Raw genomic sequence first — 20,931 nt, 5'->3', positions numbered from 1 at the left:
TTTAGTCCTGGTTTAGTCCTGGTTTAGTCCTGGTTTAGGTCTGGTTTAGGCCTGGTTTAGACCTGGTTTAGTCCTGGTTTAGACCTGGTTTAGTCCTGTTTTAGACCTGGTTTAGACCTGGTTTAGTCCTGTTTTAGACCTGGTTTAGACCTGGTTTAGTCCTGGTTTAGACCTGGTTTAGACCTGGTTTAGGCCTGGTTTAGACCTGGTTTAGGCCTGGTTTAGACCTGGTTTAGTCCTGTTTTAGTCCTGGTTTAGACCTGGTTTAGACCTGGTTTAGACCTGGTTTAGACCTGGTTTAGACCTGGTTCAGACCTGGTTTAGTCCTGGTTTAGACCTGGTTTAGTCCTGTTTTAGTCCTGTTTTAGTCCTGGTTTAGACCTGGTTTAGACCTGGTTTAGACCTTGTTTATTCCTGGTTTAGTCCTGGTTTAGTCCTGGTTCAGACCTGGTTTAGTCCTGGTTCGGACCTGGTTTAGTCCTTGTTTATTCCTGGTTTAGACCTGGTTTAGACCTGGTTTAGACCTGGTTTAGACCTGGTTTAGTCCTGTTTTAGTCCTGGTTTAGACCTGGTTTAGACCTTGTTTATTCCTGGTTTAGACCTGGTTTAGTCCTGGTTTAGACCTGGTTTAGACCTGGTTTAGACCTTGTTTATTCCTGGTTTAGACCTGGTTTAGTCCTGGTTTAGTCCTGGTTTAGACCTGGTTTAGTCCTGGTTTAGACCTGGTTTAGTCCTGGTTTAGACCTGGTTTAGACCTGGTTTAGACCTGGTTTAGTCCTGGTTTAGACCTGGTTTAGACCTGGTTTAATCCTGTTTTAGACCTGGTTTAGTCCTGTTTTTGTCCTGGTTTAGACCTGGTTTAGACCTGGTTTAGACCTGGTTTAGACCTGGTTTAGACCTGGTTTAGACCTGGTTTAGTCCTGGTTTAGACCTGGTTTAGACCTGGTTTAGTCCTGTTTTAGTCCTGGTTTAGACCTGGTTTAGACCTTGTTTATTCCTGGTTTAGACCTGGTTTAGTCCTGGTTTAGTCCTGGTTTAGACCTGGTTTAGACCTGGTTTAGACCTGGTTTAGACCTGGTTTAGACCTGGTTTAGTCCTGGTTTAGACCTGGTTTAGACCTGGTTTAGTCCTGGTTTAGACCTGGTTTAGACCTGGTTTAGACCAGGTTTAGACCTGGTTTAGTCCTGGTTTAGACCTGGTTTAGTCCTGGTTTAGACCTGGTTTAGACCTGGTTTAGACCTGGTTTAGACCTGGTTTAGACCTTGTTTATTCCTGGTTTAGTCCTGGTTTAGTCCTGGTTCAGACCTGGTTTAGTCCTGGTTTGGACCTGGTTTATTCCTGGTTTAGACCTGGTTTAGACCTGGTTTAGTCCTGTTTTAGTCCTGGTTTAGACCTGGTTTAGACCTTGTTTATTCCTGGTTTAGACCTGGTTTTGTCCTGGTTTAGTCCTGGTTTAGACCTGGTTTAGACCTTGTTTATTCCTGGTTTAGTCCTGGTTTAGACCTGGTTTAGTCCTGTTTTAGTCCTGGTTTAGACCTGGTTTAGACCTTGTTTATTCCTGGTTTAGACCTGGTTTAGTCCTGTTTTAGTCCTGGTTTAGACCTGGTTTAGACCTGGTTCAGACCTGGTTTAGTCCTGGTTTAGACCTGGTTTAGTCCTGTTTTAGACCTGGTTTAGTCCTGTTTTTGTCCTGGTTTAGACCTGGTTTAGACCTGGTTTAGACTTGGTTTAGACCTGGTTTAGACCTGGTTTAGACCTGGTTTAGTCCTGTTTTAGTCCTGCTTTAGACCTGGTTTAGACCTGTTTTAGTCCTGGTTTAGACCTGGTTTAGTCCTGGTTTAGACCTGGTTTAGTCCTGTTTTAGACCTGGTTTAGTCCTGTTTTTGTCCTGGTTTAGACCTGGTTTAGACCTGGTTTAGACTTGGTTTAGACCTGGTTTAGACCTGGTTTAGTCCTGTTTTAGTCCTGGTTTAGACCTGGTTTAGACATGGTTTAGTCCTGGTTTAGTCCTGGTTTAGGCTTGGTTTAGGCCTGGTTTAGTCCTGGTTTAGGCTTGGTTTAGGCCTGGTTTAGGCCTGGTTTAGACCTGGTTTAGACCTGGTTTAGTCCTGGTTTAGGCTTGGTTTAGGCCTGGTTTAGGCCTGGTTTAGGCCTGGTTTAGACCTGGTTTAGACCTGGTTTAGTCCTGGTTTAGTCCTGGTTTAGGCTTGGTTTAGGCCTGGTTTAGGCCTGGTTTAGGCCTGGTTTAGGCCTGGTTTAGGCCTGGTTTAGGCCTGGTTTAGACCTGGTTTAGACCTGGTTTAGTCCTGGTTTAGGCTTGGTTTAGACCTGGTTTAGGCCTGGTTTAGTCCTGGTTTAGACCTGGTTTAGTCCTGGTTTAGACCTGGTTTAGACCTGGTTTAGTCCTGGTTTAGTCCTGGTTCAGACCTGGTTTAGACCTGGTTTAGTCCTGGTTTAGACCTGGTTTAGTCCTGGTTTAGACCTGGTTTAGACCTGGTTTAGACCTGGTTTAATCCTGTTTTAGACCTGGTTTAGTCCTGGTTTAGTCCTGTTTTAGTCCTGGTTCAGACCTGGTTTAGACCTTGTTTATTCCTGCTTTAGACCTGGTTTAGTCCTGGTTTAGTCCTGGTTTAGACCTGGTTTAGTCCTGGTTTAGACCTGGTTTAGTCCTGGTTTAGACCTGTTTTAGACCTGGTTTAGTCCTGGTTTAGACCTGGTTTAGTCCTGTTTTAGACCTGGTTTAGATCTGGTTTAGACCTGGTTTAGGTCTGGTTTAGATCTGGTTTAGACCTGGTTTATTCCTGCTTTAGACCTGGTTTAGTCCTGTTTTAGACCTGGTTTAGGCCTGGTTTAGTCCTGGTTTAGTCCTGGTTTAGTCCTGGTTTAGTCCTGGTTTAGTCCTGGTTTAGTCCTGGTTTAGTCCTGTTTTAGGCCTGGTTTAGGCCTGGTTTAGGCCTGGTTTAGGCCTGGTTTAGGCCTGGTTTAGACCTGGTTTAGTCCTGGTTTAGTCCTGGTTTAGACCTGGTTTAGACCTGGTTTAGGCCTGGTTTAGTCCTGGTTTAGTCCTGGTTTAGACCTGGTTTAGACCTTGTTTATTCCTGGTTTAGACCTGGTTTAGTCCTGTTTTAGACCTGGTTTAGATCTGGTTTAGGCCTGGTTTAGGCCTGGTTTAGGCCTGGTTTAGTCCTGGTTTAGTCCTGGTTTAGTCCTGGTTTAGTCCTGGTTTAGGCCTGGTTTAGGCCTGGTTTAGACCTGGTTTAGGCCTGGTTTAGACCTGGTTTAGACCTGGTTTAGACCTGGTTTAGTCCTGGTTTAGTCCTGTTTTAGTCCTGGTTTATTCCTGGTTTAGACCTGGTTTAGACCTGGTTTAGACCTGGTTTAGTCCTGGTTTAGACCTGGTTTAGACCTGGTTTAATCCTGTTTTAGACCTGGTTTAGTCCTGTTTTTGTCCTGGTTTAGACCTGGTTTAGACCTGTTTTAGACCTGGTTTAGTCCTGTTTTTGTCCTGGTTTAGACCTGGTTTAGACCTGGTTTAGTCCTGTTTTAGTCCTGGTTTAGGCCTGGTTTAGGCCTGGTTTAGGCCTGGTTTAGACCTGGTTTAGTCCTGGTTTAGTCCTGTTTTAGTCCTGGTTTATTCCTGGTTTAGACCTGGTTTAGTCCTGGTTTAGACCTGGTTTAGACCTGGTTTAGTCCTGTTTTTGTCCTGGTTTAGACCTGGTTTAGACCTGTTTTAGACCTGGTTTAGTCCTGTTTTTGTCCTGGTTTAGACCTGGTTTAGACCTGGTTTAGTCCTGTTTTAGGCCTGGTTCAGGCCTGGTTTAGACCTGGTTTAGACCTGGTTTAGTCCTGGTTTAGTCCTGGTTTAGGCCTGGTTTAGGCCTGGTTTAGGCCTGGTTTAGGCCTGGTTTAGACCTGGTTTAGTCCTGTTTTAGTCCTGTTTTAGTCCTGGTTTATTCCTGGTTTAGACCTGGTTTAGTCCTGGTTTAGACCTGGTTTAGACCTGGTTTAGACCTGGTTTAGACCTGGTTTAATCCTGTTTTAGACCTGGTTTAGTCCTGTTTTTGTCCTGGTTTAGACCTGGTTTAGTCCTGGTTTAGACCTGGTTTAGTCCTGTTTTAGTCCTGTTTTAGGCCTGGTTTAGGCCTGGTTTAGACCTGGTTTAGACCTGGTTTAGTCCTGGTTTAGACCTGGTTTAGGCCTGGTTTAGGCCTGGTTTAGGCCTGGTTTAGGCCTGGTTTAGACCTGGTTTAGTCCTGTTTTAGTCCTGGTTTATTCCTGGTTTAGACCTGGTTTAGACCTGGTTTAGACCTGGTTTAGACCTGGTTTAGACCTGGTTTAATCCTGTTTTAGACCTGGTTTAGTCCTGTTTTTGTCCTGGTTTAGACCTGGTTTAGTCCTGGTTTAGACCTGGTTTAGTCCTGTTTTAGTCCTGTTTTAGGCCTGGTTTAGGCCTGGTTTAGACCTGGTTTAGACCTGGTTTAGTCCTGGTTTAGTCCTGGTTTAGGCCTGGTTTAGACCTGGTTTAGACCTGGTTTAGTCCTGGTTTAGACCTGGTTTAGACCTGGTTTAGTCCTGGTTTAGTCCTGGTTTAGGCTTGGTTTAGGCCTGGTTTAGTCCTGGTTTAGGCTTGGTTTAGGCCTGGTTTAGGCCTGGTTTAGACCTGGTTTAGACCTGGTTTAGGCCTGGTTTAGGCCTGGTTTAGGCCTGGTTCAGACCTGGTTTAGACCTGGTTTAGTCCTGGTTTAGTCCTGGTTTAGTCCTGGTTTAGGCTTGGTTTAGGCCTGGTTTAGGCCTGGTTTAGGCCTGGTTTAGGCCTGGTTTAGACCTGGTTTAGACCTGGTTTAGTCCTGGTTTAGGCTTGGTTTAGACCTGGTTTAGGCCTGGTTTAGTCCTGGTTTAGTCCTGGTTTAGGCTTGGTTTAGTCCTGGTTTAGGCCTGGTTTAGACCTGGTTTAGACCTGGTTTAGTCCTGGTTTAGGCTTGGTTTAGACCTGGTTTAGGCCTGGTTTAGTCCTGGTTTAGACCTGGTTTAGTCCTGGTTTAGACCTGGTTTAGACCTGGTTTAGTCCTGGTTTAGTCCTGGTTCAGACCTGGTTTAGACCTGGTTTAGTCCTGGTTTAGACCTGGTTTAGTCCTGGTTTAGACCTGGTTTAGACCTGGTTTAGACCTGGTTTAATCCTGTTTTAGACCTGGTTTAGTCCTGGTTTAGTCCTGTTTTAGTCCTGGTTCAGACCTGGTTTAGACCTTGTTTATTCCTGCTTTAGACCTGGTTTAGTCCTGGTTTAGTCCTGGTTTAGACCTGGTTTAGTCCTGGTTTAGACCTGGTTTAGTCCTGGTTTAGACCTGTTTTAGACCTGGTTTAGTCCTGGTTTAGACCTGGTTTAGTCCTGTTTTAGACCTGGTTTAGATCTGGTTTAGACCTGGTTTAGGTCTGGTTTAGATCTGGTTTAGACCTGGTTTATTCCTGCTTTAGACCTGGTTTAGTCCTGTTTTAGACCTGGTTTAGGCCTGGTTTAGTCCTGGTTTAGTCCTGGTTTAGTCCTGGTTTAGTCCTGGTTTAGACCTGGTTTAGACCTGGTTTAGTCCTGGTTTAGTCCTGTTTTAGGCCTGGTTTAGGCCTGGTTTAGACCTGGTTTAGTCCTGTTTTAGACCTGGTTTAGATCTGGTTTAGACCTGGTTTAGGTCTGGTTTAGATCTGGTTTAGACCTGGTTTATTCCTGCTTTAGACCTGGTTTAGTCCTGTTTTAGACCTGGTTTAGGCCTGGTTTAGTCCTGGTTTAGTCCTGGTTTAGTCCTGGTTTAGTCCTGGTTTAGACCTGGTTTAGACCTGGTTTAGTCCTGGTTTAGATCTGGTTTAGACCTGGTTTATTCCTGCTTTAGACCTGGTTTAGTCCTGGTTTAGGCCTGGTTTAGTCCTGGTTTAGTCCTGGTTTAGACCTGGTTTAGTCCTGGTTTAGTCCTGGTTTAGTCCTGGTTTAGTCCTGGTTTAGACCTGGTTTAGACCTGGTTTAGTCCTGGTTTAGTCCTGTTTTAGGCCTGGTTTAGGCCTGGTTTAGGCCTGGTTTAGTCCTGGTTTAGTCCTGGTTTAGGCCTGGTTTAGACCTGTTTTAGACCTGGTTTAGACCTGGTTTAGACCTGGTTTAGAACTGGTTTAGGCCTGGTTTAGTCCTGGTTTAGTCCTGGTTTAGTCCTGGTTTAGTCCTGGTTTAGACCTGGTTTAGACCTGGTTTAGTCCTGGTTTAGTCCTGTTTTAGGCCTGGTTTAGGCCTGGTTTAGGCCTGGTTTAGTCCTGGTTTAGTCCTGGTTTAGTCCTGGTTTAGGCCTGGTTTGGACCTGGTTTAGACCTGGTTTAGACCTGGTTTAGACCTGGTTTAGTCCTGTTTTAGTCCTGGTTTAGACCTGGTTTAGTCCTGGTTTAGGCCTGGTTTAGGCCTGGTTTAGACCTGTTTTAGACCTGGTTTAGACCTGGTTTAGTCCTGGTTTAGTCCTGTTTTAGACCTGGTTTAGTCCTGGTTTAGTCCTGTTTTAGGCCTGGTTTAGGCCTGGTTTAGGCCTGGTTTAGTCCTGGTTTAGTCCTGGTTTAGACCTGGTTTAGACCTGGTTTAGACCTGGTTTAGACCTGGTTTAGTCCTGTTTTAGGCCTGGTTTAGGCCTGGTTTAGGCCTGGTTTAGTCCTGGTTTAGTCCTGGTTTAGTCCTGGTTTAGGCCTGGTTTAGACCTGTTTTAGACCTGGTTTAGACCTGGTTTAGACCTGGTTTAGACCTGGTTTAGACCTGGTTTAGGCCTGGTTTAGTCCTGGTTTAGTCCTGGTTTAGTCCTGGTTTAGTCCTGGTTTAGACCTGGTTTAGACCTGGTTTAGTCCTGGTTTAGTCCTGTTTTAGGCCTGGTTTAGGCCTGGTTTAGTCCTGGTTTAGTCCTGGTTTAGTCCTGGTTTAGGCCTGGTTTGGACCTGGTTTAGACCTGTTTTAGACCTGGTTTAGACCTGGTTTAGTCCTGGTTTAGTCCTGTTTTAGGCCTGGTTTAGGCCTGGTTTAGGCCTGGTTTAGTCCTGGTTTAGTCCTGGTTTAGTCCTGGTTTAGGCCTGGTTTAGACCTGTTTTAGACCTGGTTTAGACCTGGTTTAGACCTGGTTTAGACCTGGTTTAGACCTGGTTTAGAACTGGTTTAGGCCTGGTTTAGTCCTGGTTTAGTCCTGGTTTAGGCCTGGTTTAGACCTGGTTTAGTCCTGTTTTAGTCCTGTTTTAGTCCTGGTTTATTCCTGGTTTAGACCTGGTTTAGTCCTGGTTTAGACCTGGTTTAGACCTGGTTTAGACCTGGTTTAGACCTGGTTTAATCCTGTTTTAGACCTGGTTTAGTCCTGTTTTTGTCCTGGTTTAGACCTGGTTTAGTCCTGGTTTAGACCTGGTTTAGTCCTGTTTTAGTCCTGTTTTAGGCCTGGTTTAGGCCTGGTTTAGACCTGGTTTAGACCTGGTTTAGTCCTGGTTTAGACCTGGTTTAGGCCTGGTTTAGGCCTGGTTTAGGCCTGGTTTAGGCCTGGTTTAGACCTGGTTTAGTCCTGTTTTAGTCCTGGTTTATTCCTGGTTTAGACCTGGTTTAGACCTGGTTTAGACCTGGTTTAGACCTGGTTTAGACCTGGTTTAATCCTGTTTTAGACCTGGTTTAGTCCTGTTTTTGTCCTGGTTTAGACCTGGTTTAGTCCTGGTTTAGACCTGGTTTAGTCCTGTTTTAGTCCTGTTTTAGGCCTGGTTTAGGCCTGGTTTAGACCTGGTTTAGACCTGGTTTAGTCCTGGTTTAGTCCTGGTTTAGGCCTGGTTTAGACCTGGTTTAGACCTGGTTTAGTCCTGGTTTAGGCCTGGTTTAGGCCTGGTTTAGACCTGGTTTAGACCTGGTTTAGTCCTGGTTTAGTCCTGGTTTAGGCTTGGTTTAGGCCTGGTTTAGTCCTGGTTTAGGCTTGGTTTAGGCCTGGTTTAGGCCTGGTTTAGACCTGGTTTAGACCTGGTTTAGGCCTGGTTTAGGCCTGGTTTAGGCCTGGTTCAGACCTGGTTTAGACCTGGTTTAGTCCTGGTTTAGTCCTGGTTTAGTCCTGGTTTAGGCTTGGTTTAGGCCTGGTTTAGGCCTGGTTTAGGCCTGGTTTAGGCCTGGTTTAGACCTGGTTTAGACCTGGTTTAGTCCTGGTTTAGGCTTGGTTTAGACCTGGTTTAGGCCTGGTTTAGTCCTGGTTTAGTCCTGGTTTAGGCTTGGTTTAGTCCTGGTTTAGGCCTGGTTTAGACCTGGTTTAGACCTGGTTTAGTCCTGGTTTAGGCTTGGTTTAGACCTGGTTTAGGCCTGGTTTAGTCCTGGTTTAGACCTGGTTTAGTCCTGGTTTAGACCTGGTTTAGACCTGGTTTAGTCCTGGTTTAGTCCTGGTTCAGACCTGGTTTAGACCTGGTTTAGTCCTGGTTTAGACCTGGTTTAGTCCTGGTTTAGACCTGGTTTAGACCTGGTTTAGACCTGGTTTAATCCTGTTTTAGACCTGGTTTAGTCCTGGTTTAGTCCTGTTTTAGTCCTGGTTCAGACCTGGTTTAGACCTTGTTTATTCCTGCTTTAGACCTGGTTTAGTCCTGGTTTAGTCCTGGTTTAGACCTGGTTTAGTCCTGGTTTAGACCTGGTTTAGTCCTGGTTTAGACCTGTTTTAGACCTGGTTTAGTCCTGGTTTAGACCTGGTTTAGTCCTGTTTTAGACCTGGTTTAGATCTGGTTTAGACCTGGTTTAGGTCTGGTTTAGATCTGGTTTAGACCTGGTTTATTCCTGCTTTAGACCTGGTTTAGTCCTGTTTTAGACCTGGTTTAGGCCTGGTTTAGTCCTGGTTTAGTCCTGGTTTAGTCCTGGTTTAGTCCTGGTTTAGACCTGGTTTAGACCTGGTTTAGTCCTGGTTTAGTCCTGTTTTAGGCCTGGTTTAGGCCTGGTTTAGACCTGGTTTAGTCCTGTTTTAGACCTGGTTTAGATCTGGTTTAGACCTGGTTTAGGTCTGGTTTAGATCTGGTTTAGACCTGGTTTATTCCTGCTTTAGACCTGGTTTAGTCCTGTTTTAGACCTGGTTTAGGCCTGGTTTAGTCCTGGTTTAGTCCTGGTTTAGTCCTGGTTTAGTCCTGGTTTAGACCTGGTTTAGACCTGGTTTAGTCCTGGTTTAGATCTGGTTTAGACCTGGTTTATTCCTGCTTTAGACCTGGTTTAGTCCTGGTTTAGGCCTGGTTTAGTCCTGGTTTAGTCCTGGTTTAGACCTGGTTTAGTCCTGGTTTAGTCCTGGTTTAGTCCTGGTTTAGTCCTGGTTTAGACCTGGTTTAGACCTGGTTTAGTCCTGGTTTAGTCCTGTTTTAGGCCTGGTTTAGGCCTGGTTTAGGCCTGGTTTAGTCCTGGTTTAGTCCTGGTTTAGGCCTGGTTTAGACCTGTTTTAGACCTGGTTTAGACCTGGTTTAGACCTGGTTTAGAACTGGTTTAGGCCTGGTTTAGTCCTGGTTTAGTCCTGGTTTAGTCCTGGTTTAGTCCTGGTTTAGACCTGGTTTAGACCTGGTTTAGTCCTGGTTTAGTCCTGTTTTAGGCCTGGTTTAGGCCTGGTTTAGGCCTGGTTTAGTCCTGGTTTAGTCCTGGTTTAGTCCTGGTTTAGGCCTGGTTTGGACCTGGTTTAGACCTGGTTTAGACCTGGTTTAGACCTGGTTTAGTCCTGTTTTAGTCCTGGTTTAGACCTGGTTTAGTCCTGGTTTAGGCCTGGTTTAGGCCTGGTTTAGACCTGTTTTAGACCTGGTTTAGACCTGGTTTAGTCCTGGTTTAGTCCTGTTTTAGACCTGGTTTAGTCCTGGTTTAGTCCTGTTTTAGGCCTGGTTTAGGCCTGGTTTAGGCCTGGTTTAGTCCTGGTTTAGTCCTGGTTTAGACCTGGTTTAGACCTGGTTTAGACCTGGTTTAGACCTGGTTTAGTCCTGTTTTAGGCCTGGTTTAGGCCTGGTTTAGGCCTGGTTTAGTCCTGGTTTAGTCCTGGTTTAGTCCTGGTTTAGGCCTGGTTTAGACCTGTTTTAGACCTGGTTTAGACCTGGTTTAGACCTGGTTTAGACCTGGTTTAGACCTGGTTTAGGCCTGGTTTAGTCCTGGTTTAGTCCTGGTTTAGTCCTGGTTTAGTCCTGGTTTAGACCTGGTTTAGTCCTGGTTTAGTCCTGTTTTAGGCCTGGTTTAGGCCTGGTTTAGTCCTGGTTTAGTCCTGGTTTAGTCCTGGTTTAGGCCTGGTTTGGACCTGGTTTAGACCTGTTTTAGACCTGGTTTAGACCTGGTTTAGTCCTGGTTTAGTCCTGTTTTAGGCCTGGTTTAGGCCTGGTTTAGGCCTGGTTTAGTCCTGGTTTAGTCCTGGTTTAGTCCTGGTTTAGGCCTGGTTTAGACCTGTTTTAGACCTGGTTTAGACCTGGTTTAGACCTGGTTTAGACCTGGTTTAGACCTGGTTTAGAACTGGTTTAGGCCTGGTTTAGTCCTGGTTTAGTCCTGGTTTAGTCCTGGTTTAGTCCTGGTTTAGACCTGGTTTAGACCTGGTTTAGTCCTGGTTTAGTCCTGTTTTAGGCCTGGTTTAGGCCTGGTTTAGGCCTGGTTTAGTCCTGGTTTAGTCCTGGTTTAGTCCTGGTTTAGGCCTGGTTTGGACCTGGTTTAGACCTGTTTTAGACCTGGTTTAGACCTGGTTTAGACCTGGTTTAGTCCTGTTTTAGTCCTGGTTTAGACCTGGTTTAGTCCTGGTTTAGTCCTGGTTTAGACCTGGTTTAGTCCTGGTTTAGTCCTGGTTTAGTCCTGGTTTAGTCCTGGTTTAGTCCTGGTTTAGTCCTGGTTTAGTCCTGGTTTAGGCCTGGTTTAGGCCTGGTTTAGACCTGTTTTAGACCTGGTTTAGACCTGGTTTAGTCCTGTTTTAGTCCTGGTTTAGACCTGGTTTAGTCCTGTTTTAGACCTGGTTTAGACCTGGTTTAGAACTGGTTTAGGCCTGGTTTAGTCCTGGTTTAGTCCTGGTTTAGTCCTGGTTTAGTCCTGGTTTAGACCTGGTTTAGACCTGGTTTAGTCCTGGTTTAGTCCTGTTTTAGTCCTGTTTTAGGCCTGGTTTAGGCCTGGTTTAGGCCTGGTTTAGTCCTGGTTTAGTCCTGGTTTAGACCTGGTTTAGACCTGGTTTAGACCTGGTTTAGACCTGGTTTAGTCCTGGTTTAGTCCTGTTTTAGGCCTGGTTTAGGCCTGGTTTAGGCCTGGTTTAGTCCTGGTTTAGTCCTGGTTTAGGCCTGGTTTAGGCCTGGTTTAGACCTGTTTTAGACCTGGTTTAGACCTGGTTTAGACCTGGTTTAGACCTGGTTTAGACCTGGTTTAGGCCTGGTTTAGTCCTGGTTTAGTCCTGGTTTAGTCCTGGTTTAGTCCTGGTTTAGACCTGGTTTAGACCTGGTTTAGTCCTGGTTTAGTCCTGTTTTAGGCCTGGTTTAGGCCTGGTTTAGTCCTGGTTTAGTCCTGGTTTAGTCCTGGTTTAGGCCTGGTTTGGACCTGGTTTAGACCTGTTTTAGACCTGGTTTAGACCTGGTTTAGTCCTGTTTTAGGCCTGGTTTAGGCCTGGTTTAGGCCTGGTTTAGTCCTGGTTTAGTCCTGGTTTAGTCCTGGTTTAGGCCTGGTTTAGACCTGTTTTAGACCTGGTTTAGACCTGGTTTAGACCTGGTTTAGACCTGGTTTAGACCTGGTTTAGAACTGGTTTAGGCCTGGTTTAGTCCTGGTTTAGTCCTGGTTTAGTCCTGGTTTAGTCCTGGTTTAGACCTGGTTTAGACCTGGTTTAGTCCTGGTTTAGTCCTGTTTTAGGCCTGGTTTAGGCCTGGTTTAGTCCTGGTTTAGTCCTGGTTTAGGCCTGGTTTGGACCTGGTTTAGACCTGTTTTAGACCTGGTTTAGACCTGGTTTAGACCTGGTTTAGTCCTGTTTTAGTCCTGGTTTAGACCTGGTTTAGTCCTGGTTTAGTCCTGGTTTAGACCTGGTTTAGTCCTGGTTTAGTCCTGGTTTAGTCCTGGTTTAGTCCTGGTTTAGTCCTGGTTTAGGCCTGGTTTAGGCCTGGTTTAGACCTGTTTTAGACCTGGTTTAGACCTGGTTTAGTCCTGTTTTAGTCCTGGTTTAGACCTGGTTTAGTCCTGTTTTAGACCTGGTTTAGACCTGGTTTAGACCTGGTTTAGGCCTGGTTTAGTCCTGGTTTAGTCCTGGTTTAGTCCTGGTTTAGTCCTGGTTTAGACCTGGTTTAGACCTGGTTTAGTCCTGGTTTAGTCCTGTTTTAGGCCTGGTTTAGGCCTGGTTTAGGCCTGGTTTAGTCCTGGTTTAGTCCTGGTTTAGTCCTGGTTTAGACCTGGTTTAGACCTGGTTTAGTCCTGGTTTAGTCCTGTTTTAGGCCTGGTTTAGGCCTGGTTTAGGCCTGGTTTAGTCCTGGTTTAGTCCAGGTTTAGGCCTGGTTTAGACCTGTTTTAGACCTGGTTTAGACCTGGTTTAGACCTGGTTTAGTCCTGTTTTAGTCCTGGTTTAGACCTGGTTTAGTCCTGGTTTAGGCCTGTTTTAGACCTGGTTTAGACCTGGTTTAGACCTATTTTAGACCTGGTTTAGACCTGGTTTAGTCCTGGTTTAGTCCTGGTTTAGACCTGGTTTAGACCTGGTTTAGACCTGGTTTAGTCCTGTTTTAGACCTGGTTTAGACCTGGTTTAGTCCTGGTTTAGTCCTGGTTTAGTCCTGTTTTTGTCCTGGTTTAGACCTGGTTTAGTCCTGGTTTAGTCCTGGTTTAGTCCTGGTTTAGACCTGGTTTAGACCTGGTTTAGACCTGGTTTAGTCCTGTTTTAGACCTGGTTTAGACCTGGTTTAGGCCTGGTTTAGGCCTGGTTTAGACCTGTTTTAGACCTGGTTTAGACCTGGTTTAGTCCTGGTTTAGTCCTGGTTTAGTCCTGGTTTAGTCCTGTTTTAGTCCTGGTTTAGTCCTGGTTTAGACCTGGTTTAGACCTGGTTTAGTCCTGGTTTAGTCCTGTTTTAGGCCTGGTTTAGGCCTGGTTTAGGCCTGGTTTAGTCCTGGTTTAGTCCTGGTTTAGTCCTGGTTTAGACCTGGTTTAGACCTGGTTTAGTCCTGGTTTAGTCCTGTTTTAGGCCTGGTTTAGGCCTGGTTTAGGCCTGGTTTAGTCCTGGTTTAGTCCAGGTTTAGGCCTGGTTTAGACCTGTTTTAGACCTGGTTTAGACCTGGTTTAGACCTGGTTTAGTCCTGTTTTAGTCCTGGTTTAGACCTGGTTTAGTCCTGGTTTAGGCCTGTTTTAGACCTGGTTTAGACCTGGTTTAGACCTATTTTAGACCTGGTTTAGACCTGGTTTAGTCCTGGTTTAGTCCTGGTTTAGACCTGGTTTAGACCTGGTTTAGACCTGGTTTAGTCCTGTTTTAGACCTGGTTTAGACCTGGTTTAGTCCTGGTTTAGTCCTGGTTTAGTCCTGTTTTTGTCCTGGTTTAGACCTGGTTTAGTCCTGGTTTAGTCCTGGTTTAGTCCTGGTTTAGACCTGGTTTAGACCTGGTTTAGACCTGGTTTAGTCCTGTTTTAGACCTGGTTTAGACCTGGTTTAGGCCTGGTTTAGGCCTGGTTTAGACCTGTTTTAGACCTGGTTTAGACCTGGTTTAGTCCTGGTTTAGTCCTGGTTTAGTCCTGGTTTAGTCCTGTTTTAGTCCTGGTTTATCACATTGGTGACTGCTTCTGCCTCAGAGAATGTTCTGGTCATCACTGCTGCCACAGACGAGACGGACGGATTCAGACGATTCATGAAAACAGCCTCACAGTTCAACTACACTGTAAAGGTGAGGGGGAGGGGCTATGGGAGGGGCTATGGGAGGGGCTATGGGAGGGGCTATGGGAGGGGGAGGGGCTATGGGAGGGGGGATGAGAGGGGAGGGGCTATGGGAGGGGCTATGGGAGGGGCTATGGGAGGGGGGAGGGGCAATGGGAGGGGCTATGGGAGGGGGGAGGGGCAATGGGAGGGGGGAGGACAGGGGGAGGGGCAATGGGAGGGGGCGGGGCAATGGGAGGGGGGGGAGGGGCAATGGGAGGGGGGAGAAGGGAGGAGGGGGGGCAAGTTCTGGGTCTTTAGTTCTTGGTTCTTTCAGGTTCTGGGTCTGGGGGAGGAGTGGAAAGGAGGAGACGTTGCTAAAACAGTTGGAGGAGGACAGAAGGTTCGATGGCTGAAGAAGGAGCTGCTCAAGCTCAAAGACCAGACGGAGAAAGTCATTCTGTTCGTCGACAGGTAAAACTCCTCTTCCTCACTCTTCTTCTCAGTTATGACGTGAGCTCCTCCTCTTCATCACTCTTCTTCTCAGTTATGACGTGAGCTCCTCCTCTTCCTCACTCTTCTTCTCAGTTATGACGTGAGCTCCTCCTCTTCCTCACTCTTCTTCTCAGTTATGACGTGAGCTCCTCCTCTTCATCACTCTTCTTCTCAGTTATGACGTGAGCTCCTCCTCTTCCTCACTCTTCTTCTCAGTTATGACGTGAGCTCCTCCTCTTCCTCACTCTTCTTCTCAGTTATGACGTGAGCTCCTCCTCTTCATCACTCTTCTTCTCAGTTATGACGTGAGCTCCTCCTCTTCCTCACTCTTCTTCTCAGTTATGACGTGAGCTCCTCCTCTTCCTCACTCTTCTTCTCAGTTATGACGTGAGCTCCTCCTCTTCATCACTCTTCTTCTCAGTTATGACGTGAGCTCCTCCTCTTCCTCACTCTTCTTCTCAGTTATGACGTGAGCTCCTCCTCTTCCTCACTCTTCTTCTCAGTTATGACGTGAGCTCCTCCTCTTCATCACTCTTCTTCTCAGTTATGACGTGAGCTCCTCCTCTTCATCACTCTTCTTCTCAGTTATGACGTGAGCTCCTCCTCTTCCTCACTCTTCTTCTCAGTTATGACGTGAGCTCCTCCTCTTCCTCACTCTTCTTCTTCTCAGTTATGACGTGAGCTCCTCCTCTTCCTCACTCTTCTTCTCAGTTATGACGTGAGCTCCTCCTCTTCCTCACTCTTCTTCTCAGTTATGACGTGAGCTCCTCCTCTTCCTCACTCTTCTTCTCAGTTATGACGTGAGCTCCTCCTCTTCCTCACTCTTCTTCTCAGTTATGACATGAGCTCCTCCTCTTCCTCACTCTTCTTCTTCTCAGTTATGACGTGAGCTCCTCCTCTTCCTCACTCTTCTTCTCAGTTATGACGTGAGCTCCTCCTCTTCCTCACTCTTCTTCTTCTCAGTTATGACGTGAGCTCCTCCTCTTCCTCACTCTTCTTCTCAGTTATGACGTGAGCTCCTCCTCTTCCTCACTCTTCTTCTCAGTTATGACGTGAGCTCCTCCTCTTCCTCACTCTTCTTCTCAGTTATGACGTGAGCTCCTCCTCTTCCTCACTCTTCTTCTCAGTTATGACGTGAGCTCCTCCTCTTCCTCACTCTTCTTCTCAGTTATGACGTGAGCTCCTCCTCTTCCTCACTCTTCTTCTCAGTTATGACGTGAGCTCCTCCTCTTCCTCACTCTTCTTCTCAGTTATGACGTGAGCTCCTCCTCTTCCTCACTCTTCTTCTTCTCAGTTATGACGTGAGCTCCTCCTCTTCCTCACTCTTCTTCTCAGTTATGACATGAGCTCCTCCTCTTCCTCACTCTTCTTCTTCTCAGTTATGACGTGAGCTCCTCCTCTTCCTCACTCTTCTTCTCAGTTATGACGTGAGCTCCTCCTCTTCCTCACTCTTCTTCTTCTCAGTTATGACGTGAGCTCCTCCTCTTCCTCACTCTTCTTCTCAGTTATGACGTGAGCTCCTCCTCTTCCTCACTCTTCTTCTCAGTTATGACGTGAGCTCCTCCTCTTCCTCACTCTTCTTCTCAGTTATGACGTGAGCTCCTCCTCTTCCTCACTCTTCTTCTCAGTTATGACGTGAGCTCCTCCTCTTCCTCACTCTTCTTCTCAGTTATGACGTGAGCTCCTCCTCTTCCTCACTCTTCTTCTCAGTTATGACGTGAGCTCCTCCTCTTCCTCACTCTTCTTCTCAGTTATGACGTGAGCTCCTCCTCTTCCTCACTCTTCTTCTCAGTTATGACGTGAGCTCCTCCTCTTCCTCACTCTTCTTCTTCTCAGTTATGACGTGAGCTCCTCCTCTTCCTCACTCTTCTTCTCAGTTATGACGTGAGCTCCTCCTCTTCCTCACTCTTCTTCTTCTCAGTTATGACGTGAGCTCCTCCTCTTCCTCACTCTTCTTCTCAGTTATGACGTGAGCTCCTCCTCTTCCTCACTCTTCTTCTCAGTTATGACGTGAGCTCCTCCTCTTCCTCACTCTTCTTCTCAGTTATGACGTCATCTTCGCCTCTGGTCCGGACGAGCTGCTGCAGAAGTTCTCTGCTCTGGGACATAAGGTGGTGTTCTCGGCTGAAGGCTTCTGCTGGCCTGACCAGAGACTGGCCTCCAAGTATCCCGAGGTGCATTCTGGGAAACGCTTCCTGAACTCCGGAGGTGAGTGTGGAGCGGGAGGGCATCTGAGGCACATGAGAGCATCTGAGGCACGTGGGAGCATCTGAGGCACATGGGAGGGCATCTGAGGCACATGAGAGCATCTGAGGCACATGAGAGCATCTGAGGCACATGGGAGGGCATCTGAGGCACATGAGAGCATCTGAGGCACATGAGGGCATCTGAGGCACATGAGAGCATCTGAGGCACATGAGAGCATCTGAGGCACATGAGAGCATCTGAGGCACGTGGGAGGGCATCTGAGGCACGTGGGAGGGCATCTGAGGCACATGAGAGCATCTGAGACACATGGGAGGGCATCTGAGACACATGAGAGCATCTGAGGCACATGAGGGCATCTGAGGCACATGAGGGCATCTGAGGCAAGTGGGAGGGCATCTGAGGCACGTGGGAGGGCATCTGAGGCACATGAGAGCATCTGAGGCACATGAGAGCATCTGAGGCACATGGGAGCATCTGAGGCACGTGGGAGGGCATCTGAGGCACGTGGGAGGGCATCTGAGGCACATGGGAGCATCTGAGGCAAGTGGGAGGGCATCTGAGGCACGTGGGAGGGCATCTGAGGCACATGGGAGCATCTGAGGCACATGAGAGCATCTGAGACACATGAGAGCATCTGAGGCACATGAGAGCATCTGAGGCAAGTGGGAGGGCATCTGAGGCACGTGGGAGGGCATCTGAGGCACATGGGAGCATCTGAGGCACATGAGAGCATCTGAGACACATGAGAGCATCTGAGGCACATGAGAGCATCTGAGGCACGTGGGAGGGCATCTGAGGCACGTGGGAGGGCATCTGAGGCACATGGGAGGGCATCTGAGGCACATGGGAGGGCATCTGAGGCACATGAGAGCATCTGAGACACATGAGAGCATCTGAGGCACATGAGAGCATCTGAGACACATGAGGGCATCTGAGGCACATGAGAGCATCTGAGGCACGTGGGAGGGCATCTGAGGCACATGGGAGGGCATCTGAGACACATGAGAGCATCTGAGGCACATGAGGGCATCTGAGGCACATGAGAGCATCTGAGGCACGTGGGAGGGCATCTGAGGCACATGGGAGGGCATCTGAGGCATCTGAAGCTTGGCTCTGTGTCTCAGGCTTCATGGGTTTGGCTCCGGAGCTGGCGTCGCTCGTTCAGCAGTGGAAATACAAAGACAACGACGACGATCAGCTTTTCTACACTCGAATCTACCTGGACAAGGCCCAACGGGTGAGCTCTGTGTCTGTGCTGTGTCTGTGTCTGTGTCTGTGTCTGTGTCTGTGTCTGTGCTGTGTGTGTGTCTGTGTGTGTGTCTGTGTCTGTATGTGTGTCGTGTGTGTCTGTCTGTGTCTGTGCTGTGTCTGTGTCTGTGTCTGTGTCTGTGTCTGTGTGTGTGTGTCTGGTCTGTGTCTGTGTCTGTGCTGTGTCTGTGCTGTGTCTGTGTGTGTGTGTGTATGTGTGTCGTGTGTGTATGTGTGTCGTGTGTGTCTGTGTCTGTGTCTGTGTGTGTGTCTGTGTCTGTATGTGTGTCGTGTGTGTCTGTCTGTGTCTGTGCTGTGTCTGTGTCTGTGTCTGTGTCTGTGTCTGTGTCTGTGTCTGTGTGTGTGTGTCTGGTCTGTGTCTGTGTCTGTGCTGTGTCTGTGTCGTGTGTGTCTGTCTGTGTCCGTGCTGTGTCTGTATGTGTGTCTGTGTCTGTGTCTGTGCTGTGTCTGTGTCTGGTCTGTGTCTGTGCTGTGTCTGTGTCTGTGCTGTGTCTGTGTCGTGTGTGTCTGTCTGTGCTGTGTCTGTGTCTGTGCTGTGTCTGTGTCTGTGCTGTGTCTGTGTCTGTGTCGTGTGTGTCTGTCTGTGCTGTGTCTGTGTCTGTGTCTGTGCTCTGTCTGTGTCGTGTGTGTCTGTCTGTGTCCGTGCTGTGTCTGTGCTGTGTCTGTGTCTGTGTCTGTGTCTGGTCTGTGTCTGTGCTGTGTCTGTGTCGTGTCTGTGCTGTGTCTGTGTCTGGTCTGTGTCTGTGTCTGTGTCTGTGTCTGTGTCTGTGTCTGTGCTGTGTCTGGTCTGTGTCTGTGTCTGTGTCTGGTCTGTGTCTGTGCTGTGTCTGTGTCGTGTCTGTGCTGTGTCTGTGTCTGTGTCTGTGTCTGTGTCTGTGTCTGTGTCTGTGTCTGGTCTGTGTCTGTGTCTGTGCTGTGTCTGGTCTGTGTCTGTGTCTGTGTCTGTGCTGTGTCTGTGTCTGTGCTGTGTCTGTGTCTGTGTCTGTGTCTGTGTCTGTGTCTGGTCTGTGTCTGTGTCTGTGTCTGTGCTGTGTCTGTGTCTGTGTCTGTGTCTGTGTCTGTGTCTGTGTCTGTGTCTGTGCTGTGTCTGTGTCTGTGTCTGTGCTGTGTCTGTGTCTGTGTCTGTGTCTGTCTCAGATCAAACGTTACAGTTGTTGAGTTAAACTTGTTGATTTCAGACGTTTGTCACATGTTGTTATGTATCGTCCAGTTTGACCACTTCACCACAAACTAGACTAAACTAGACCAAACCAGAACTAGACCAAACCAGAACTAGACTAAACCAGAACTAGACCAAACCAGAACTAGACCAAACCAGAACTAGACCAAACCAGAACTAGACCAAACCAGAACTAGACTAAACCAGAACTAGACCAAACCAGAACTAGACCAAACCAGAACTAGACTAAACCAGAACTAGACTAAACCAGAACTAGACTAAACCAGAACTAGACTAAACCAGAACTAGACCAAACCAGAACTAGACCAAACCAGAACTAGACCAAACCAGAACTAGACTAAACCAGAACTAGACTAAACCAGAACTAGACCAAACCAGAACTAGACCAAACCAGAAACTAGACCAAACCAGAACTAGACCAAACCAGAACTAGACTAAACCAGAACTAGACTAAACCAGAACTAGACCAAACCAGAACTAGACTAAACCAGAACTAGACTAAACCAGAACTAGACTAAACCAGAACTAGACTAAACCAGAACTAGACCAAACCAGAACTAGACCAAACCAGAACTAGACCAAACCAGAACTAGACCAAACCAGAACTAGACTAAACCAGAACTAGACCAAACCAGAACTAGACCAAACCAGAACTAGACCAAACCAGAACTAGACTAAACCAGAACTAGACTAAACCAGAACTAGACCAAACCAGAACTAGACCAAACCAGAACTAGACTAAACCAGAACTAGACTAAACCAGAACTAGACTAAACCAGAACTCGACTAAACCAGAACTAGACTAAACCAGAACTAGACTAAACCAGAACTCGACTAAACCAGAACTAGACTAAACCAGAACTAGACTAAACCAGAATTAGACTAAACCAGAACTAGACTAAACCAGAACTAGACTAAACCAGAACTAGACTAAACCAGAATTAGACTAAACCAGAACTAGACTAACCCAGAACTAGACCAAACCAGAACTAGACCAAACCAGAACTAGACCAAACCAGAACTAGACTAAACCAGAACTAGACTAAACCAGAACTCGACTAAACCAGAACTCGACTAAACCAGAACTAGACTAAACCAGAACTATACTAAACTAGACTAAACTAGAAACTACACTAAACCAGAACTAGACTAAACCAGAACTAGACTAAACCAGAACTAGACTAAACCAGAACTAGACCAAACCAGAACTAGACCAAACCAGAACTAGACCAAACCAGAACTAGACTAACCCAGAACTAGGCCAAACCAGAACTAGGCCAAACCAGAACTAGACCAAACCAGAACTAGACTAAACCAGAACTAGACTAAACCAGAACTCGACTAAACCAGAACTCGACTAAACCAGAACTAGACTAAACCAGAACTAGACCAAACCAGAACTAGACTAAACCAGAACTAGACTAAACCAGAATTAGACTAAACCAGAACTAGACCAAACCAGAACTAGACTAAACCAGAACTAGACTAAACCAGAACTAGACTAAACCAGAATTAGACTAAACCAGAACTAGACTAACCCAGAACTAGACTAACCCAGAACTAGACCAAACCAGAACTAGACCAAACCAGAACTAGACTAAACCAGAACTAGACCAAACCAGAACTAGACCAAACCAGAACTAGACCAAACCAGAACTAGACCAAACCAGAACTAGACCAAACCAGAACTAGACTAAACCAGAACTAGACCAAACCAGAACTAGACCAAACCAGAACTAGACTAAACCAGAACTAGACTAAACCAGAACTCGACTAAACCAGAACTAGACTAAACCAGAACTAGACTAAACCAGAACTCGACTAAACCAGAACTAGACTAAACCAGAACTAGACTAAACCAGAATTAGACTAAACCAGAACTAGACTAAACCAGAACTAGACCAAACCAGAACTAGACTAAACCAGAACTAGACTAAACCAGAACTAGACTAAACCAGAATTAGACTAAACCAGAACTAGA

The 20,931-nt window shown here is 46.8% G+C and overlaps 1 protein-coding gene across 2 annotated transcripts in view; it reads left to right on the top strand.

Moving 5' to 3' along the window:
- plod3 (procollagen-lysine, 2-oxoglutarate 5-dioxygenase 3) overlaps window positions 1–20,931 on the top strand; it is a 55,739-nt gene that overhangs the window by 8,004 nt on the left and 26,804 nt on the right. For both annotated transcript variants that reach the window (XM_072458566.1, XM_072458565.1), the window contains exons 2-5: window positions 13,738–13,829; window positions 14,136–14,272; window positions 16,338–16,501; window positions 17,626–17,738. In XM_072458566.1, the coding sequence (XP_072314667.1) occupies window positions 13,738–13,829; window positions 14,136–14,272; window positions 16,338–16,501; window positions 17,626–17,738 (506 nt within the window). The remainder of the gene's footprint in view (window positions 1–13,737; window positions 13,830–14,135; window positions 14,273–16,337; window positions 16,502–17,625; window positions 17,739–20,931) is intronic.

This window comes from Eucyclogobius newberryi, unplaced genomic scaffold (assembly GCF_026437365.1).
Source record: "Eucyclogobius newberryi isolate DKJ021-1_F unplaced genomic scaffold, fEucNew1.0.hap1 SCAF_22, whole genome shotgun sequence".
Lineage (NCBI taxonomy): Eukaryota > Metazoa > Chordata > Actinopteri > Gobiiformes > Gobiidae > Eucyclogobius > Eucyclogobius newberryi.
The sequence above is the reverse complement of the archived record's forward strand: the minus strand, read 5'-3'. Positions and strand labels throughout refer to the sequence as shown.